This window comes from Triturus cristatus, chromosome 5_1 (assembly GCF_964204655.1).
Source record: "Triturus cristatus chromosome 5_1, aTriCri1.1, whole genome shotgun sequence".
In the NCBI taxonomy this organism is placed as follows: domain Eukaryota; kingdom Metazoa; phylum Chordata; class Amphibia; order Caudata; family Salamandridae; genus Triturus; species Triturus cristatus.
Window position 1 is genome coordinate 576,001,062 of NC_140587.1, and position 22,611 is coordinate 576,023,672.

Consider the following 22,611-nt stretch of genomic DNA (forward strand, 5'->3'; position numbering starts at 1 on the left):
GTAAATGAACATGTGACCGATGACACAGCGTACTTGCGACTTGACAACTTGACAACGATCCCACGTTAAAACCACAAGCAATCCTACAAGGTATACTGAATGAAGCTGAGGAGATGGGATTATTAGGCATACAACTAAAACAGTATCTAGCTACCAACAACCCACGCAGACCGAAGATATACAGGATTCCCAAAATTCATAAAAATCCAGAAGATCCACTGTTTCGACCAATAGTATCGGGCTGCAGGTCTCTGTTTGACCCACTGGGTAACTTTTTGGATTACGATCTGCAGAAGTTTGTCCAAAATTGGTGCACCTACACGAGAGGTACCACAGATGTTTTACAAAAATTACAAAACATACAATCTCACACTCAAGATCATTGGATACTGTGTACAATAGACGTCATAGCTTTATATACAATGACTCCACACGAGGCAGGTCTTGAAGCTATTGATTGGGCTTTACTCCGCATGCATGATATTGAGGTTGACAAAGTATTCTTGCTGAGGCTTTCACATTTTTGTCTCAATCATAGCTATTTTTCGTGGCAATCTAACTTTTGCTCTCAATTAACAGGAACTTCCATGGGCTTTTCTGGAGCACCAGCATACGCCAATATTTTCATGGCAAAATTTGAAGAAGAGTACATTTTGAGTGACACAGAGTGGACATCAGGTATCGCACAATATTGCAGATATATTGATGACATATTCTTAATCTGGACAAAATCTGGAGTATTTGATAAGTCAGTTGAACACCAGGAATCCAAGGATTCAATTCACCCATAACATCAATGACAAACAGATCGATTATTTGGATGTTCTCGTGAAAAAAGATGTAACAGAAGGAGGATTCCAACCCAGGTTTACACAAAACCTACTGATAGGAACAGCACGTTACATTTCACAAGCTTTCACCCGAAAAGTCTTATTCGCAATTTGCCATTTTCACAATTTACCCGAATCAAAAGAATATGTTCAAATCCGGACACAGAAAAATCCAAGATACTCGAATATAAACAAAGATTCATCAACTGAGGTTACCCAGAAGAAATTCTACAGGCAAGCATGACCAGGCTCGAAGGCAAAGACCGTACGTCTTTATTCATCAAGGCTAACGACAACAAGTCTAGGACACCAACCTTTGTGTCAAAATATTCAACATGTTCCAATCAAATAAAGCGGATAATTAAGAACTCATGGGAATTGCTCCAAAATTAATCTGATTTCAATGGACTCTTCCAAAAAAAAAAAAAGCCCACATTTGCGTACACCAGAGGAAAGAATTTTCAAGAATTGATTTCAACCCCATTCAATCGTTTAAATGTCAAGCATGCTCCCACTGGAACTCGCTTTGTTGTGTTTTTTTCATGTGATCTTCTTTTCTTCTCTTTCCCTTAATTTTCATCTCTTTCTCTGATGTTGCATCTATGCTCAAACAGGAACAACATGTTATCGCATTATTGCGATACACCCAACTGTTTTCTCACTGGACTTTATCACTTTCACTCATCGTGCATACTAATTCTTTGTATAGCATTTTGAATAGAGCCTATTTTCTGACAATCTGTTTTCCTTGTTTACTGGCGTCTTCGTTAACCTCGGGCACACTATAGAAAACAACCAGCATCATTGCTATATTGAATGCTTTACGCAGTCCGCTTTCTATGATCACTAACACGTTGCGTTGACTTACTTTATCGGCGTTTTCATTCTGTTCCGCACTGCCGCTGTTGTATGCATCGCTCCCGTCCGATGCCGGTAAGATTTGCATTTTCTCCTCTCCGTGTTCTTTATTCATTACCATGTTGCCTGCTTCGTTTCATTAATATGAACCCTATTGCGTTCACAGACTTTAAAGCCCACAGACTCGATTTCACAGACTGTGGACACACATTCACACATCAGGTGACCGTGACGTCATTTTTTTCGATCTTCTGTTTTTCTCCACTTATATTCGCGAACCATTCACTATTGTATATCGTTTGCAGGATTACTAGCCGATAGATTACGCGATGTTTACATGAGACATAGGACATAGAGATTAGGTGAGCGTTTTTTTCTTACAATTATGTTGTTTGCACACATCTCAATAGCTTTCTAACATTCATCTCCCCTTTCTTTAGAGTCCTTTCTTTTTCATTGGCAACAACCACTTTACTTGTGGTCACTTCCAGTCAGCTCAAGGTGAGCATTTCACCTCATCTGGTCTTTCACGATCGGGATACGATAGGGTAACCCTTTTTTCGTATCACATTTTTTTCTTCTGCAGTGGTGTTTAAGCTCTTCAACGTCAGCCTTTTCCTGGTCTCCTTGGTGCCGGTACTATACTTGATGCACACATAGGTGCTACGTGGTTATTTCTTTAGGATTTTCCACTATCAGCTCTCTTCACCTTTCTCATTGTATATGTGTTTTTCCAGCTGGCTTTATTTTTTAAGGCTAGTCATTGTATAACAGTCACCAGGCACATTGTTGGGAATTGATATTTCTCCATGTAAATATGTAAATAGTGTACATTGTATAAATCTGTTTGTTTACAGACACGCCCCTGAGGAAGGGACCACAGAGTCCCGAAATGCATTGGGCTTAATATCAAGGGTTTGACATCGATGGGAAGACATTCATAAATTTGCACAAGGATTGAAACTTCATTTGCTTGAAATTTCTGTTTTGAACTCAAAACTGCATTTTCATGTATAATATGTATGTCTATTGACATTCGGTGTAAAATGATTATTGAATTGATTTCTTTTTGAAAAATACATGGACAAATGAAACAGCCATTTTATTTGGTATTACATTGATGAAAATTGTAATAGATATGTACAGAATAATTTAGAACCCATAGTTCTAGGTGTGTTTATAAACACAACAGAATTGATGCAACAATTGCAAATAATAAACAGAATATTAGAAAAAATTGCAACAGTATTTTTGAGCTTGCCTGCATCTGTTCTCCCACACCTCGTCCTTGTCTCTAACCAAGCTAATTTTAGCACCAAAAGCAGCCTGTGTGAGTTTTAGCATTGCCTTTGACCAGCATACCTTGGTAGAAGAATGGAGTTGCTGTTCCGTATAAAGACAGCTTCTTTCTCTTTCATCTCTCTTCTCTCTTTTTTGTCTCTCTTGCTCTCTTCTTTTTCTCTATGTGTTGAACAGCTATGAAGTCCCTAAAAAAGCCAATAAGGCTTGGCTTGCAGCTTGATGTGGCTGCCTTTGGCCTTCGAAAAGGAGAAGATGTTTAGAGCTTTTGTCTATGCAGCCTCTCAGCTCTCTGCTCCCTTGAAGCAAAGATTCCTCTCTGCCTCACCTGTCTATATACAGCTTAAACACTCCTTTAAGCTTGTTGAATGTTATCAAACCTACAATCAATGTATGAGCCTTAATGCAATTTCACCTACTTTGACTGTTTGGATACATAGATCAATGACTGCTGAAATAAATTATGTGATACATTGTTAGATATTTAAAAAAAAGCAGTTGTTGAAATATCAACATGTCAAACATTACATGCCTGCAAACAAGGCTATCTGATCGCTCGGAAACAAGCATACTGAATTATCAACCTGCAAGGAAACCCATGTTAAACAATACTAAGTGCCATGCACTTATGATTTGAAAAAAATATCACCTGAATATATGAACTACAGAAGTGAAACTGTATACTTCGGTATAACAAGAACATTGTTGAAGTTAATAAAGCTGACCATTTTCTTCAAGTACATAATGTTACTCGTAAACACGCCATTCTTGCTACAAGAAGTTGACTAGTCACCCCATTCGTTTGGCAGCTTAGAAACCATACGTTCTCTGTTATCAAACTACCACTGGACGGCCAATATCCTTTCTTGACTTTGAGCTGGTCATTATATTTAGCCTCACTCCTGTACAAGCAAGTGCCTTCACTTTGTCTGCTGTGGAGGACGTTGCAAGGCTGGAGGATTGACACTTTTCTAAATGCATTCCTACAGCAGAGAATACTATTCGACCGAAACACAGAGTTTCTGCTCAACAAGAAAGGAGGTGGGAGACACAGTGCTACTGTCACCAGTGCACATCTCAGCAAGGCCTGTGCTGTCCACCTGCTTTACTTCTTAGCACACTATGTTGAAATTCTTGAAGAGTGACTGAAGTAGAATACTAAGTACCAGAGTTACTATGCGACTTCAGATGGGCGTGCATGAATACATATCTTCCATAGCCCTTATTTTAGCTTTTTAATGACTATATTTTAGGCATTGTGTTCTCACTGACTCAGGTAGATGGGTATACATTCCTTACTCCTATGGCCTGCTTGGTAGTGTTGTGCATCATTTAGCTGTCTTTTCTGCAAATGTTTCTTTAGATAACTTAGGAAATTTTAGGAAATGTATGAGTACTGCCCCAAAATTTCTCTCTCAGTCTTCAAATGTAATTATGCTCACAGTGCTACAGTATTCGAGGACTCGGTCACAGAGCCGCTCTGGGAAAACCCCTCAGATTTCTACCACACAGTAAAGGACTTAGATTTTGACAAATGGAAACTAGATTTTTGACCGTGACGATCTGGACCTCATTTCACCTCAGAAGAGGACTCCTTCCAGGCACAGTGAACACACAAAAGGCACAAGAAAGACAGATTCCTCTTAAGGCAATTTAGGTGTTAGCAAAGATTTGTGGATTTACAAGGGTTGTTGACTTTCAGTTCAGTTAACTGCATTTTGACGTATTTTTTTCTGACTAGAATGATTTTTCGATAGTGAAGAGGTTTAATACTTATTAGAGAAAGTCAGATGTTAAATATTTAAACTGATTTTCAAATGATTTAAACCTAAAACAAAAGGGCACCTGCTAAACAGCACAATTTTAGTCAGGTCTCACTGCAAGGCAAAGGCATGAAAAGATAGTCAAAGCTTACCCTTGGCTTGTTACTATGGGTATCTCGTGTGTAGGTAGATGGGCAAAGTAAAAATGACACATAGATTACTGCACCCAACTCTTCTCACATGGGCAATATTCAAAAACATACCTCTTCAGTGACACATAAATGTCAGCCTGTAATCACTCCATGCTAGTGGCAGCTGTTTACTTAACATTAGCCATACAACACAACAAAAGGAAGTTCCCCAGTGGTAAATTAGAGGATCCAATGATGAAGCATGCCGCACATAGGGGTAAAGGTCTGCCTTGCTGTATACCTCGTATCACGTAATCAAGACGAAAACAAAATGCAATAAAGAAATAGGGAGAATTTAATTTTTTTATTTTTTATTACGGTCAGCAATGAAAAATACACATAATACAGACAGAGCAATCTCTGCGTTTGCATACAGTTACGTAGTTCGAAAGGCACACATAGTCCTGTACATTAATAAACTAATCAAGATTCTAACATATCTTGGGCATCTGACAGTTATAGATATCCGCAGTTTACAACCATATAACACATTTGGCACATTTCTGATCTCAACATCTGTTATATCAACTGTCCGCTACTGTCCGCTACAGTCCTGTGAATGGAGACTGCAAGCTTGTCATGTGCGATCAGACCTTATAATGTGAATTAGTCTTCTACTGGTGTTGCTTGAAGGTACTGTGTTAGAGGTTCCCAAAAGTCTCTTGGTCTGGACGCCTGCGGTAGTTCTTCCGCATAAACCTCTAGTGTCTCCTTACAGTATGACATGTCAGTAAGCCAGTCTTTAAGTCTGGGGGGACGTTTGCTTCCCCATCGAATTTCAATGCGGCGCTTGGCAAGTAATAGTGCAACAGCTAGAAATTTATCGTTTCTTCGCTGGTCTAAGTTTGTATATTCCCAATAGGCAAACAAGCGGTGCATTCGGTATCAGTTCAGTCAGTATAGTCGTAAGTGCGCCTGTAATTTCTTGCCAATACATATGGATCTGGGGGCATGCCCAAGCCATGTGTAAAAAAAATCTGCATTTGATGCATCACATCTTTGGCATTTGTCTTGTGTTCTAAGTCCATGTTTGTATAGTTGGGCCGGACTATAATAAATTTGGTGTAAAAATTTAAAATGGATGATACGCAAGTTGCAGTTTGATGTTAGCAGTTGCAACTGTCGGCAGCTATAGTCCCAATCTCGTTCATCTATGGTGTCCCCTAGCCGTGCTTCCCACCGTTGGTGCGATTTGTTCACGGCCCGCTCTGTTCTGCTTGTGATGCATTGTATAAACGTGTAACTAGATTTTGACAAGTAGGTGCCATTAATTAAAGCTGTAGTGCTTGCAATTTTGGTGGTTCATCTGGAAATTATATATATAGCTCCCTGAGTGCCATGTGCAGCCTCAGATATGCAAACATCTTCAGTGGTGCATGGTGTGCACTTTGTGATGGGTCGTCCCTCGAGATGAATCTATTATGCGGGAATATATCACCCATTGTGGTCAGTTTCATCTCTTCTAGTAGTATTAACATTTGTTTCTCCTGCGGAACAGATATTCATGGTTGATGAGCTATAGGCAGAGATGGGGCGTATATGGGGAGTTTCTGCGCGCGGTGTGCTAGCATATGCCATGCTCTTGAAGTGCAGTATACAGTTTGAATTGTGTCCCTTGGGGTAAAAGTCTTTGGATCCGATATGTAAGCTATCAGTGGGGACGGCTGTACGCTATCTCGCTCAACTGCTATGTGTAGTATGTACGCGTGCAGGTGTAGCCAGTAATGAGCGTGTTGTGCTTGAACGCAATAAAAATATAACTGCAGATCCGGTGCTCCAAAGTCCCCTTTATGATATGGCTTAGTTAGTGTTTTCCATCCTACTCTGGCCTGCTTTCCAGCCCATGTTAACCGTTGCATAGCCGACCTTAATTTAGAAAACATTGTCTGTTTGAGCCAAATGTGAGTATTCATGAATAAATATAAAAATTTGGGCAAGACTATCATCTTTTGTAAGGTGATTCTATCAGCTAAAGAGAGAGGCATCTTTATCCAGCGATCTATTTGTTCCTCAAGTTTGGTTTGTGCCCTACCGTAATTTTCCCTTTAACACTAGTTCTGGCTCATGATGTATCCATATGCCAAGTAATTGACCGGTTCAGTTTGCCATTTCAGTGGATATTCTAAATTGGGTTGTGTTGTGGCTCGCGTAAGAGGTATAACTACTGATATATCTCAGTTTATACGAAGTGCTGAGTATTGTTCGAATCGTATGTATTCTCTAATAAGTCTGTTTAAATGAGTGTCTGGATATCGAGTGAAAGGCACCATGTCGTCAGCATATAGTGAGATGCTAATGGGTCAAAGATGAAATTGTAAAGCAGACTATGAGTGTTGTTGACGGATTTTACAAGCTAATGGTTCAAGAATTAATGTAAACAAAATAGGCGATAGCGGGCAGCCTTGCCTCGTCCCTCAGCTTATACTAATGGAAGTGGACGTGTTCCCATTAATTCAGACTCGTGCGGTGGGATCTGTATAGAGAAGCTCGATCCATTGCAGAAATTGCTCCGGGAAGCCCATTCTGCGTAACACTGTAAACATAAATACCCATTACACAGAATCGAAAGCTTTCGCCGCATCTAATAAAGCTGCGGCTGCCAATAAATCAGGATTTAGATGATGATACATTGCAAAGATGGTGCGTATATTGTGTGTGGTAAAACGTGTCGAAACATGCCGGCCTGGTCTGGCAAAATCAAATTGCCCAGTAGGGGCTGAATTCGTGCTGCTATAATTTTAGCTAGTATTTTGACATCTATATTTATTAAAGATAGGGGCCGGTAGGATTCACATTTAGTTAAGCCGTTGTCGGGTTTGGGATGCGCTATTAAAAGTGCTTCTCTTAACAAGGTCAGGAGTTTACCCTCCTCAGAGGCCTCTTCGTACATCTCAGCTAAGGGCGGTATCAATAAGTCCCGAAATTGTTTATAGAATTCTCCAGGTAGACCGTCAAGGCTGGGAGCTTTGTTGTCTAAGGAGTTGATCGCTTCTATAATTTCGTCCTTTGTGATATGGGGCAAAAGTACTTGAGCTGTCTGTCAGATAGCCAGGCCAGGGCAACGTCATCTAAATATTGGTCAATGTCAGTTGGGGTCTCATTGGATCGTGTAGTATAGAGTTGCAGATAATAGTCCTTAAAACAGTCTAAAATTGACGAGGTATCGTAGAGTATTTGATTTTGCGTGTCTGCTATCTGTGTTATATAGGTTGCTGTTGTTGCAGGTCTGATTTTATTTGATAGTGCTCGCCCCGGCCTACCTCCCTCACCATAATTTCCCACTGTGTGTGTCTACGCGACCTATATTTTATCTCATCAGCAGCGTATTCATGATAGTCATCTATTTTCCACCTTATGGCCGCTGATATTGTGGGATTTTGTGTTTCTGTATATTCCGTTTTGAGTCGTTTTATATCTGTTTCTATCATTGTTAATTGCTTTTGAATGTCTTTCAAAATGCCAGCGTGCTTACTGATACAGTGTCCCCTTATAGTGACCTTAAAGGCCTCCCATAATGTTTATGCGCTGTTCGACGACCCAGTGTTAAAGTTGAAGTAGTCCTCTATCGCCTGGTGTAATTCGCTACGGAATACCGGGTCCAGGGGAGCGCTTCCTTGTAGTCTCCATGTGAACTGTTGTGGTATGTGCGTGGGGACCTTTAGCAAAAGGCAGACTGGGGCATGGTCCGATAGCGTCTTGGGCAAGTGTTTCACCGCATTTGTCCACGTACAAGCATCTTGTGTGATCAACCAGTAATCTATTCTTGACCATGTATTGTGTGTCGTTGATGTGCAGGTACCTTCTTTGTGCCCTGGATGTCTCAATCTCCATATATCAGATATTCATCCACATCTCCATTCCCTCTCTAAGTACCTTAGCGGATTGTTTACCATATATTTCATTACCAGTGGATCTGTCAAGGGCCGGATCCAGACATGTATTAAAATCTCCCCCCCATATTATTGCTGTGGTTGGTAAGTCCCGCAGTGTAGACCATATGCGTGCATAAAAACTGGTGTCGTCAGTATTTGGGCCATATGATGTGACTATTGTTAATGCAGTACCCCCAAAATTTCCCTATACTATGATATAACGCCCTTAGTCATCTTTAAGTGCTTGAATGAGCTGAAATGGGGTGCTGCGTCTGACCAGCAGCATTACTCCTCTAGCGTATGTAGAGAAGGAGGATGCTATGTGGTACGTCACCCACCGTGCACGTATTCGTCTTTCGGTTAGAGCCGTAAGATGTGTTTCCTGTAAACAGACGACATCTATCCCGTGCCTGGCTAAATATGACAGTCCCTTACGTATTTTCTGCAGATTATGGAGTCCTCGTATATTCCAAGTCATGAACGTCAGTTTTCAGGTAGGTGGTTGAGCCATGTGTGTTGTCTTCTATGCATTGAAACAGCTGCCGTCCCATGCATATTGTGCTATTATAAATGTGAATAATTATTTTCTCAGAGCTGACCAGAGTTTTTATTCCTGTCTTCCCCCCGCCCCCTCCCACTCTGCCCGTTCCCATGTAGCGGAGACAATCCCTAACAGTTGCAACATATCCCGTCCCTCCCACCCGCTCCCTAGAAACTAAAGACTCAACTTGTGTGGTACAAACGAGTGGGCGGGAGCTGCCACCCTAATTTCTTGTGGATATCCCCCATGGGTGGACGCCACGTCTATACGAACCCAATGCACATCGGAGATCACTATACCACCAACCCGCAGCTAGTGATTCATTTGCCAATAATTGCATATTGTATGAAACCAAGACATTAAACATCTTATTATATACAGTCTATAGATTACAATTGTGGATTAATCCCAAGTCTCAAATGTCAACTTATCTGCACACAGCAGCCTGCATTCCTCAAGCTGTTCGTTGGGATGTTTCCAACTTCTCCGATCGCCAACCTTGTTGTGCACCTCTATTTTCTGCAGTAATAAGTCATCATCTATATTGCAGGTGCAGCAACACAGTGTGACGTATCAGCCCCTAGTCCAGGTATTTTCTATGTGTTTGATTGACGGGGTGATAAACATGGAGAGTATCTGTTGCAAATTAAAGGTTTCTATTCCACGTCTGATGTATTTGCTTGTTCCTCCATTTTTCCTCTTGGGGATCTCCTGCGCATGCTGTGTGGTCCTTTCTGTTTTAGGTACTTCATTTTCTCTGTGTGCTCATTGTATATCTTCATCTTCCCTTCATCAGTCATGCGGAGTCTGGCAGGATGTAGCATAGCGTATGGTATATTTAGATCTTGCAGCTTTTGTTTTGCAGGCCCAAATTTCTTCCTTGCTTCTTGGACAGTCGATGTAAAGTCAGGATATAAGGAGATATCCATACCTTCGTGACATAGCTTGCCCATCTCTCTGACTTTGCGAAGTGCCGCATCTCAATCTCTGTAGTTTAAGATCCTAGCTATTATTGGTCTTAGTCTGGACCCAGGCGGCGGAGCCAGAGACCTGTGCGCTCTCTCGACGATGAAGACTTCAGAGAACGTTTCCCTGCCCATTAGGGAAATGAGTAGCTGTTCCACATAGCGTTCCATAGAGCCTGTGTTCGTTTTTTCCGATATGCCCGTTCAGGCGGATATTGTTTCTACGGGACCTTGCTTTCAAATCCTCTGCTTTCGCCGTTAGGGCTGCCAGGTGCTTGACTATTTTCCCTTGCTTAGTTTCCATCTGAGTTTGAGCGTCTTCAGCTTCAGATATACGGTGCTCGGCCATGTCCAGCCTTTCCGTGTGTATGTCCATGCGTTCAGACAATCGATCAACTCGGTAAGTGAGTGAGTCTATCTTGCCGTCAATGTTAGTTAAGGCTGCTTGTATCGTGGTGAACATGGCTTGTACATCATCATTGGTGACTCCGCCAGTTGCACTGGCCGCTGATTGATCATCCACACCCTAGTCTGGCTGATTTTTGGCCTGTTTGAAAGTAATTTTGGGTTGGTTCCTGTCCGTCTTTCCCATGGTCCCAGTAGCATCTGTTCCTCAATGCCGAGTTCCTCACAACTCCAAGCAGAGGGTAAGTAGTGCAATGTAGAAGTTATGACAAATTGACAACCCCTTCTCAATGGTTTTGAAACCTCAATTATGAGTAGGTTATATGCGTAGCAATCGAGTACTGATGTCTGGATGGAGCTGCACCGAGTGAAGTGAGGCGCCCTGGTGTGCTCTAGCCTTCCAGCAAGGATTTAAGATTCAGTGTGAGCCCCTTGACAGATCGTTCACTACCGTCGTCGCAGCAACAATGGGATGCATCCTCAAGCTTATAACATGCGCTAACCTGAATCTCCATCAACTGGTGGCCAGTCCAACCCATCAGAAGGGGCATATCCTAGACTTGGTATTTGCTAACCCAGCTACAACTGGGATATCAAGTATTACGCCCTTGAATTGGACGGACCATTCTCTTATACATCTGAGCATGGCGATGCCCTGCCGGAAGAACAAGTCCAGCCAGCAGTGCTCTTACAGGAAGGATAGAGAATGGGCCAAACTGGCCAAAGTTGACCCCCTAACCACATCACTGGACGTCAGCTACTTCTCTCCTGCTAAGTCCGTGGATGAAAATTACAGATCATTCACCGAACATATAATTAAGATCCTTGATCATACTATTCCCATAAAGTCACTAAAGAAGGTGAGGAAAAGATCAGCGCCCTGGTATAATGAGGAGCTGCATCAACTTAGACTCTCCCGTAGGCAAGCAGAGAGGAAATGGAGAAGAAACTATGCCGAGGACGACAAGAAGGATCTGAGATTGATCCAACAACAATATAAAGCTCTTATCTTGAGGTCCAAGGCAGACTTCTATGCTAGCTCCATTACCCAGGCCTCAAATGGGACCAAAGCCCTTTTTAAGATTGTCCGTGACCTTTCTACCCCGGATTGCATGAACAACAGTGAAGCTCCCTCGCAAGCTCTGTACAATGAAATTGCCTCCTTTTTTCAGGAGAAAATTGCCAACATCGTCAATACCGTACAGGACAACACTCAGGACGGCTCTGAGGAAACCGCCAGCTTGGCCGACGGAGACCTACCACTGACCGCGGCCCTAGACAGCTTTCAACCACTGTCCCAGGTGGCTTTTGACAGTCTAATAGAAAGTGTGTCCTCTGGCTCTCCTCTAGACCCTCTCCCTCACAAAATTTGGAAACTACATGGGCGTAACACCTTCCCATGGCTGAGGATGATCTGTAACCAGTCCCTGATGGTTGGATCTGTGCCGGACTGCTGGAAATTAGCAGTGGTAACCCCACTGATAAAAAAAACGAATCTGGACCCCTTGGTACCAGCTAATTTCAGGCCTATTTCACTTCTGCCTTACCCGGTGAAAATCCTTGAAAAGTCAGTAAGTAAGACACTATCCCGCTTCCTGGAGGAGAACCTCCTGCTCGACAGGGATCAGTTCGGTTTTCGCCCTGGTCACGGGACTGAAACGGCTCTGATTACCATGCTGGACAATCTTCGAATGCGCGCCAACAACGGGAATGCCATGATTCTAGTGCTTCTCGATATGTCGGCAGCGTTCGATACGGTGAGCCATCCAGTCCTGGTGGGGAGACTAAAGCAGATAGGTGTTAAAGGCAGAGTGCTGCAATGGTTTCAATCCTACCTAGAAGGTAGACAGCAGGTAGTCACCTTGACCCCTTTCTCCTCCAGCAGGTCTCCAGTTGCGTACGGGGTGCCGCAGGGATCTGCAATTAGTCCCATCCTTATCAACATCTACCTACGGCCCCTGTTCCCTCTAATTAAATCTTTTGGAGTCAGCCTAGTGAACTACGCTGACGATACGCAGCTGGCCTGCTCTTTAGAAGGGGATGACGCACTACCTATGGATCGATTCCAGCAATGCATGAAGCAGACCACGGACTGGCTTAGAAGGAATTCTCTCCAGTTCAACAGTGGCAAAACTGAGGTGGTCTTCTGCTCTCCAACTAGGATCCCAAAACATCTACCTTCCGAATTCAGACTCTCTCCAGAGGAAGGTCCCCTGATACCGGTCAGCAAGGTACGTAATCTTGGGGTGATCTTTGATGACGACCTCCAGATGGTATCTCAGGCCAGTAAGACTGCTTCTGTCTGCTTCGCCCTGCTACGACTGCTCCGGAGTATCTTACCCTTACTCCCTAGGGAGTCACGAGCCATGGTAGTACGCAGTACGGTATTAAGCAGGCTCGATTACTGCAACTCCCTCTACTTGGGGGCCCCGCAGTATATCTTCCAGGGATTGCAGAGGATACAGTCAGCAGCAGCTAAACTAGTGCTCGATCGGCGACGCAGCTCCTCGGCCACCAGAGCACTGAGGGACCTACACTGGCTCCCTGTTAAGGAGAGGGTCTCTTTCAAGTCCCTGTGTCTGACATTCAGAGCAGTGCATGGACGAGGCCCAGCTCCTCTGCAGGATAAGTTTGTCCGCCATCTACCAATCAGGCAGCTTCGATCCTCTACAGCAGGCCTACTGGTAGTCCCGATATTTAAACGCTCCAGGGTAGGCGGAAGGGCCTTCAGCATAGTGGCCTCCGGCATGTGGAATAAGCTTCCTCTGAATCTGAGACAGTGTAATTCTCTATTTGAATTTCGCAAGGGAGTTAAAACCTGGCTTTACCTCAAAGTCTAACCCAGGTCGCCTTCTCTGTCCCTCCCTTTGTCCTTGGTATGGATCCTCAGTTCAAAGCGCCAAGATGCCCGTAGGGTGATAGCTGCGCTATATAAGTTTCCCATCAATCAATCAATCATATCTAGTCGTGTTTCACAGGTACCGCTACATGCGTGCTACCTCTTCCCTCAATATAATTTGCGGTTTTGGCCTCGCCTCCTGGAGGTACCCTTTTTTGGAAGTGAAGCCGTCACCAATGCTCAGTTTACGTGCGTGCTCACGATCAGCTGCAGGGCACATAGAATGGGAGCTGCGCAGTTAGGCACCGCAATGCTCACTTTGTAGGTCTCACACGTCTGGGAGCTGCATTGCACCGTGTTTGCGGTTTGAATATCTAAGCTCAGGGGGGTGTCTCCACAGTTTGCACAAGTGGTGGTATGAATACAGGGTTATTCAGGGCAGTCTTGAAGGGAAGGGAGCCAATTATGCCCTATTTTACACCATCGCTGTGTATTTCAAAAGCGGCGGCACGCGGTATAATGATCTCATCCCCCTTCGGCCCGATTTGGAAGCGGCACACGCTCTTACTGCTGATATGTATGGAGCTACCCCAGCTCCACAGATCTCCAGTGGGTTCCACAGGCGTTGCGCCGTCGTTTGTGTGCTGCTCCTGCTGTTCATACACCGTGTGTATTTCAGAGATGGTGGCATACAGTATATTGGAGTCTGCGGGCGCCCGATCCCCTCGTCTTGCGGAGCGTTGTGAAAGCGGTACACGCTCTTACTGCTGATATGATCGGAGCTGCCCCAAATTGACAGATCGCCGTTGGACTCCACAGGCGCAACACCGACGTTTGTGTGCCGCCGTCCAGGTTCAGACCCGGTCGCACCGCCAGGTCCTCGACCCTGCAGCCGGGTTACGTGCCTTGCATCGTTGCCGCTCTGCGCACCGCTTCAGTTTCGGTTTCGGTAGCAAGGCCGCGATGGCGTCGTACTCTGTCTCGGTGTTTCAGAGCCCTTTGGGGCGACAGGGTCAAAGTATAGCAGCTGCCTGTGCTTACGGTGGTGGTATACCCCTAATCGCTGGGCATTCACGGGTCTAGACGTACAGGATAATGTAAAATATTGTGGCGTCCGAGAGGAGCTCGCTCAAGCTGCGGCCATCTCTCTGCGTGACTAGCTCCGCCCCGAAATAGGGAGAATTTATGTGTACACCACTAGCGAAATTGTGTCTTTGTTCTGAGTTTCAGTAACTGGCCTATAGGAAATATACTATTCAGCATTCCCACACTTCTCCTCATACAAATTATCCCACCCTTTATGGGTGTGCTTTTTATACAGGAACGGAGATGTCTGAAAAGGAAACCAGGTGTGCTGTCTACGTTGACTTTACGTATGGTGCAGATGCACTACTTGGTACCCTAGCCTTCTTCGCACAAACATTTCTGAAACTTAGATACTTGGCGGGAGTCCAAATTAGTAAGCTTTGCGTTGTTCACACTATGTTTTCTCACCCAAAGTGCCCTGCTAACATAAATGCTGTCTAAAATAAACCGATTTTCTTTCCCGCCTCTGAGTGTTGGCTACAATATTTGGAACTTGATTGTCTGGTACCTAGGGAAATAGGGAAACCTACCTTCCCCAGACGCCTGGAGAAGTTCAGGAAAGAAACCTTGCAAGACAGGGTGCTTTTTGTTTTTTTTAATGGCTTCTAAAAAGGTTTGCTGTACTAAGATAACTTTCTTCTGTTTTCAGACAGAGTTGTTAAAAAAATAATGTCCACTACACTGCTTGCAATTTTGGAATTGGAGGTCAATAATTTCCTGTTCTTTGCCTACTTATAGTTTATGGGGAATAAAGATATAAAACCGGTGGATGAACCCGGAAAGCTATACATTTATAAAATGTAAACGGAATTCTGAATTCAACAAGGAGTCATTTGCTTAGATCATGCTTGGTTTTCGCAAAGAGTCTAATTGTTGAAATGAAAATAATAAAAGGAAGAAAGGGAAATTTGAAATAGGAGACAGTGGTTTAATCTGAAACGTTTTACTTTGAAGGATGATCTAAACAAATATTATACCTTTAAGTCAGTTACACTCTTCTGGTCACAGAGATATATATAGTGTGTGTCAGTTGTCCAAATATAGGTCATACCTGGAGCCATCAACCAAGCTGTGAAATAATATGATTTTTCATTGTGTTTTTTTCGATCTTGCATCAATTGATAAGGTTAAATATAATACAGAAATAGTGGGGCTGAAGAAAAGCTCAGCATTTTGTGTAATGGGCCCAAAACTCTGGGTTTAGGTATAGGAATTCTTCCTGCCTCCCTGCTTTACGGATAACGCATAATCTCTAATGATTTAGCGTGCATTTCCAAAATGTGTTTTTTTATGTGCAGACTGGCTTAAATTTGGAAGACAAAACATAGAGAAATTAAGAATATAACAACAAACGTCCTACAGCTCTGCAATCACACACTACTTCAATACAAACATTACCCAGAACGTGTGGGCCTATTGCCCGCAACTGGAAAGGTCCTAAAGTGCAATGTTGTAACATCATGATCTTTCTTTTGAATTTCAGTCATTCTGGGGATGCGGGTGGTTATGGTATTTGGTTCCTAGGTCAGCCAGGAGTCCATCTCGCAACCCTAGATATTTTAGAAAACTAGACACCTGGGGAAATTCAGGGTCATTTGACTTGCATGTATCCCATTATTTCTTCCTACACAGAATGCCATACAAATGTCAAACTTTGGCTAACTTCACAGATATTCCTACATTTCGGTGAGCTTTAAAATCTGCATCCATTGAAAAATGTCCTACCGCCGAGCATTCCTACACTTCTTCCGACTGTACCCCATTTGTGCCGATGGGGCTATAGCCAAGGACAGGAAAGGCCTCAAAATGCAGACTACAGCAAATTCTACCACTTTGTAATTGTCTTGTTTTCCTCCTGGGAAAACAATAAATCCTGGGAATTTTTAGAATCTCTAACGTGGCGAAAATAGACGCACGTTTTGCCTGTATATCTTTGGAGGAACAATAAGTTGTAAAGGCTTAAGCACAAAATGTCCTAAAAAGCAGGGTCCAGCTTGGGAGGGGAGCTTTAGGTGGCAAGTTATTCTCCTTCTCTTATTGAGGCGTTCCCCTCTTAATCCATGTTTTGATGGGAAGGATGAAGAATAAATTGAATCTAGATTGCAATGACTCTCCTACCCGTAAGAGGCTTTATCCACGTATTAAAGACTCTTGGGTCGTTTAAAACCCAGCATGCAGTTCTAGCAGTGAACTGCCTTCCTTATTTAGAGCTTCCCCTCCTGGCTGGCAGGGTTCTCTTTGTCTTAAGTGGACTTGCTACTATACTGATCCTTTGCAGAGGGGTGGCAGGTTTGATATTCCACTCTGAAAAACAACGCATGGAGCAGAAGTTGTTTTCAGAAAGCAAGAAAATCTATGGCCCTAATGTGCAGAAACCTTTCACTCTGGAGTCCACTGTTTGTTTTCCCTACCCTGGAATTCTGTGGAAAGCTAGTGACGGTTTCCCAGCCCTAAATAGGGTGGGCCGAACAACATTGTGAACTGGTGGTCCACTGGTAGATGGGCAACTAGACAAGAGGTGTATGCCGCTGAACGCAGCTGAGGCTTCACTAGGTTAAACCCAATGTTTTCCCTGACTCTAAATACAATGGGTAACTCCCAAGTTTGGCTGAGCAGAAGCACTGCCTACATACAGAGGTGCTCATCAGCCAAGCTCTAAACAACCTCCTCATTTATTTGTATAAATTATGGTAAACTGTTATCTGAAATTTCAAAACAAAAAAAATCTATTTTGTTCATCTTTTTTATTTTTGTTATTCAGTTGCCGGAGTATCTATTATTGATTGACTAGTCAGCAGTTGTAGTTGAAACAGTAGTTTAAAAACTCACAGACTACCTGGAGAACAACGACCTTCTTAGCCCATCCCAATCGGGATTCCACTCGAACCACAACACCGAAATCGCACTAATTGAAGCCACCAACGACATCAGTACTCTCCTAGCCCAAGGAGAAACAGCCACCCTGATCCTCCTCGACCTCTCAGCAGCTTTCGATACCATGTCCCATCATATCCTGACCAAGATGCTCCATCAGATCAGGATGCAAGAGGATATCCTCAAATGGATAGCATCATTCCTCACTGGAAGAACCCAAAGAGCCCATCTTCCACCTCGGCTCCCAAGAACATCATATGCGGCATCCCTAAGGGTTGTTCCGCAGCCCTACCATATTCAACTCTTAAATGACACCCACGGCCAACATCAGGACGCGTGGACTCAACATCATATCATGCAGATGACACCCTGCTTATCGTCTCTCTATCCACATACCCATCTACCATGAGAGCTGGCTTCATCCTGTGCACTGCGTCTTTCTTACCTGATTAATTGTTTCATATCTATGGAGAATCATATTAAGATATTTTTTGTCTCTCAAGTTTAAGATCTTAAACGTGGGGTTTTCTTGATTTGATATTTCTTGTGTTTTAAACATTTGCATGCTGCCTTCAACTCCATCTTTTATTATTCATCTCTCCTCTATTGTCCGCAGGCATTTTACCTACTTTTTCACTGATGCAGCAAGTCTGAAGGACCCCCCATCTCCTGGAACATATTCGGAAACCAACTATTCAAATTACTGTTTTTATATATATATTTGTGTGGGAAATACAACGCTTGTTAATAGTTTTTTTATCAGCACATTTTATTGACTTTTAGGGAAAGAATACAAAACCAGGCCTACTCCACCAACAAAAGTCATACTGAAGTCACTGCATTATTCCCAGATCTCTTACAAATTGAAAGGTTAACAGCCATCAGCCACTGGCATTTTTTGTATTGATGGCTCCACGAAGACAGCTCTAGCTTATTCGTCAGACCTAACCTCCTTACCCTAACTTACTCTTCCCCAGTCTGAGTACACCAGCCCACACGTTTATATTCTACAGGGCAAACCTCCCTCGAAATAGCAAGCTACGAGGATAAGGCATCATTGTTCGGAAGCCATCCATCTCAGGCAACCCAGTTCCCTCAATTTAGATGGGTAGTCTCTCAGCAAAGGCAATGGAGTAACCTATTAAAGGATCCCACATTTTCGTAAATTTCTTATCAGTCTGCTGTATGTCATGCACGCTTTTTTCATGGTCTGTAGTTTGCTACGTTTCTGCTATCTATAGGGAAACCTTTGAGGAATCAGTTTTTCCCAAAATATTGCATTTAGCCCCTTAACCCCCTCTAACATAAGTGAGTAGACCTCATATTAAAAATAGGACCGTGTGACTGGCTCTTGTCAATATATAGCCATACTTTCTCTGAGCACCTCTGTCGGCTACCCCACCATCTCATCTATGTGGCTCAACATTTCTTTCCAGAATATCTGAATTTTAACGCAATCCCGCAATATGTGTAGGAAGATTCCTACCCCAGGTCCACATCTCCAGCACCTGTCCAATGTGTGATTGGATATATTTTGTGTGCAATCTGTGAGGCATGAGGTAGCACCTCATCTGCAGTTTGTGTTCTGGCTCACTGTGGGCAACACTTTGAAGCTGCTTCGAAATATCCTGACAACCCCCTTTTATTGGGCCTTGGTGAACTCTCTTCACAATTCTAGCTCCAGTTGTGTCTGAAAATTCCACTTTGTACTGTTTCTCCCAGTGTTCAGAATGGTGTATATGTTTGAAATCAGACCCTTAGTGGATTAAAATTTAGACATAAATATTTTTTTAAAACAGTCAGTTGTCTGGTGACTGCGATTTTATTACATGGCTGAAGAACCCAGTGGCACAGTTCTGCATTCTTTCATGCTCTCTTACCCCATGTGTGTGTTTACACTCCATAAAACGACTTAACATTGCCCTTTGCAAACAAGTCTTGTAGGCTAAGGCACCCACCCAATTGCCATCTTTCAAATCTTTTCCCATCTAAAGCTGAAGGAAAGCTCACATTTTAATGCAGAGTGTCGAAGGATCACTGATGCGTGGTGCGACCTGCCCTAACTACCTCTCTGTCTTATAATTTGAGGGCCGTTTTGGTTATGGGTGATATATAGAGATTGCGTGATCTGCGCTTCTTTGGATCCCATAGGGGTTTTCCTGATAGTACCCTCTTTATGTCTATCCAATGTTCCTCTGTCTTCCATTGGGACCATTCAACAATTACCCATAGATGTGAAGCATAGTAGATCTTTAATATATGTGGGCAGGCTAATCCCTCTTTTCACATGGTGTCATAAATACTTATTTTTGTTTTTCTAGCAAAAGACTGGATTTCAGGTCTTGGTATCTTCTGCAATAGATACAGAAGATGGGACAGTATGCTCATTTTAATAACATTTATACATCCTAGCCAGGTTACATAGAGTCCACATCATCTGACTAGGTTAATCACAGTTTGTGCTTTCAAGGAGAGCAAATTAAGCCTGGCCCTTTTTTTAATTGCGATTGAAATGTAGATGCCCAAATATCTAATAATAGGTATGTGTTAAGACTCTTTACCTGGTCTACTGGGAGGCTGATGTAAAGAATTTCTGATTTATCTTTATTGTCATTGAACCCTGATATCTGCTTGAATATTTCAAAGGCTTTATGACCTCTGTGAGGGTAATTTCAGGGTTTGTGACGGTAAGGAGCACGTGTTATTTGTTGTGTTATTTGGATTTAATATAGCGCACGACTCACCCATGGATATTGGCATATTGTCTGCAGATGTGCTTATTTTATGTTCAGTGTGCCTAAAAGCCCTATTCGTGGCAATTTTTGTACATGCACTGCTGGTGGCTCAAAGGTTAGGGCGAACAGTAAAGGTGATTAAACAATTAAACAATGGATATATACTTTATTCACTGCCTTAGAAGGATGTGGATGTGCAGAGGTGGTACGACAGAGCTGGAGGGTTACAAAGTAATTTAAAGATTTTGACTTGGGTCATGTTCCAGATTGAAGACTGATAGTGAATTAGAGGCTAGGAGGTTTTTAAAGTGGAGGATACTAGACCCTGATGGGATAGCATTAGTTTCATAGCAGAGTGGTACAAACATTTTTTATTTTATTCTAGTTCATGCTGAATTGGATTGTTTCAGGGTCTTTGGCCAAGTAAGATTTTGTAATCTTGGAGTTTGAATTATTGCCTTTTTAAGGATTTTTAGAGCCCCGGCAAGAAATATTTTTAGGGTGTCCTTTTCAGAACAACGTTATTGCCCATTCTCAGTCAAATAGACAATGAAGTAGAAAGATGTTAGAATAAGGTAATGACATAGAGAGGTAGACCGAGTGGAGAGAAGGTATAGATAGATAGATGCATGAGAGAGAAGATTGAGCTAGAAAGAGGGGCTACATGATGAGGTACAGAAAGTAAGGTCAGGTAAAGAATAATGAGGCAAAAAGGGTTGAATGGCAGAAAGAGAGAGTAGTTGTAGATAGAAAAGCGATGAAGCAGAGAGACAGAGGTGAGATAGAAAAAGTGGAGAGGTTGATACAGAGGTAGAACAAGAGAGGGTGACTTAGAGAGGTGGAGATAGAGAGGTAAGAAAGGTCTATAATAAGAGGTAGAGGAGAGAGGTGAAATGAAGAGGGTGAATTGAAATAGAGATGGAGGTGCAGAGAGGGATATGAGAAACATGGTTGAAGAGAACGTACTGATAGAAAAAAGAGGTAGAGGATGAAAGGATAAGTAGTGAGAAAGGAGTATGGTAGTGAAAGAGTTGAGGTAGAGGAAATAGGCAGAAAGAGAGTGAGAAGGGAGGTGCAGAGGCAGAAACCTGTTGTGGATAGCAAAAAGGTAGGATAGAGAGATCATGAAGAGAAGAGATGTGAGTTGGAGAGAAAAGAGGTCGACACAGGTATGGTAGAGATAGGTCAGGTAGAGGGCGTCCTAATAAATAGTGAGGTAGAGAGACAGCTGAGAGATAGAGTAGTGAAATTGAAAATTGAATTTGGGGGAGATGGGATATAAATGGAGAAAAGATACAGAGTGGTGAGATAGAAAAGGATCAGTGATATGCCAAGTGCGGTATGAGGTAGTGAGAATGTTAAGACAGAAGGGGTTCAGAGGTAGCGAAGTAGAGATAGGCACAGGTTGGTAGAGACAAAAGTGAGGTTGAGCGAGAGACAGGTACAGCGATATGGGGTGCAGGAAAATAGGGGGATAGTTTCATAGAGGTAAGTAGCGAGAGAGAAAGCTAAATAAAGGTGGATGAAGTGGAAGAGATGTGTTGAAATAACAAGGTAGATCTAGAAATATTGCTTTTAATTTGTCCTGCTTAAGGGGGCAAGAATTTAGTTTGGTGAGTTCGGGTTTTCCCAACAATAAAATAAAAGTAAGTATGTATTAATGCACACAATTATAAATCACCATGAAGGACCCTGGTTGGCGGGGCCCCGATTTGCCCATGATTTAAAAAGAATCTGGATTGAATTCACCTGCAGCAGTGTACATTTAAGTCTTAGACATTTTTAACACTTGACTAATTCTCAAAGCAAGCCCTGAGCCTCTTTGACTGTACATGCACATTTAAGAGCTTTGATTTTGTTGAATTTTTGTATTTGGCAAACCAATGTTGACATTGACATGTTATGTACTATGTTGTAGGTAACACTTTCAATAATGCCCATCCATAACACAAGTATTTCAGTACATTTAATGTTGCGCTTTACCTCACTGTATGTAATATGTTTTTAATGTTTCTAGGAATCTGGAAATACTTCAGGGTCTTCTCCTGGTGCTAAGTTCTCCCACATTTTACAAAAGGATGCCTTCATAGTCTTCAGGTCACTTTGTAAGCTTTCCATGAAACCTCTACCAGATGGGCCACCAGATCCAAAGTAAGTATAGTGAATAGCTCCACAGCATTGTCGTTCACTCAGTATATATAAAACCATTTTGTTAAACTGTATGCTGAGGTATTCTTCCCAAGGCTCGTGTTTTAAATGCAAGGCATATTTATGAATGAGCCACGGAAACTTTACATCTTTTTACAATGTGAAAGGAAGCCACAGAAGTACCAAGAATTCGTTTTTTTCTTTT

At 42.7% G+C, this 22,611-nt stretch overlaps 1 protein-coding gene across 1 annotated transcript in view; it reads left to right on the forward strand.

Annotated features, from left to right (window-relative positions):
- The window catches only part of ARFGEF1 (ARF guanine nucleotide exchange factor 1), a 1,069,199-nt gene that overhangs the window by 365,912 nt on the left and 680,676 nt on the right, over positions 1-22,611 (forward strand). Inside the window, exon 9 of the mRNA XM_085605493.1 lies at positions 22,276-22,409. Coding sequence (XP_085461619.1) covers positions 22,276-22,409 — 134 coding nt within the window. The remainder of the gene's footprint in view (positions 1-22,275; positions 22,410-22,611) is intronic.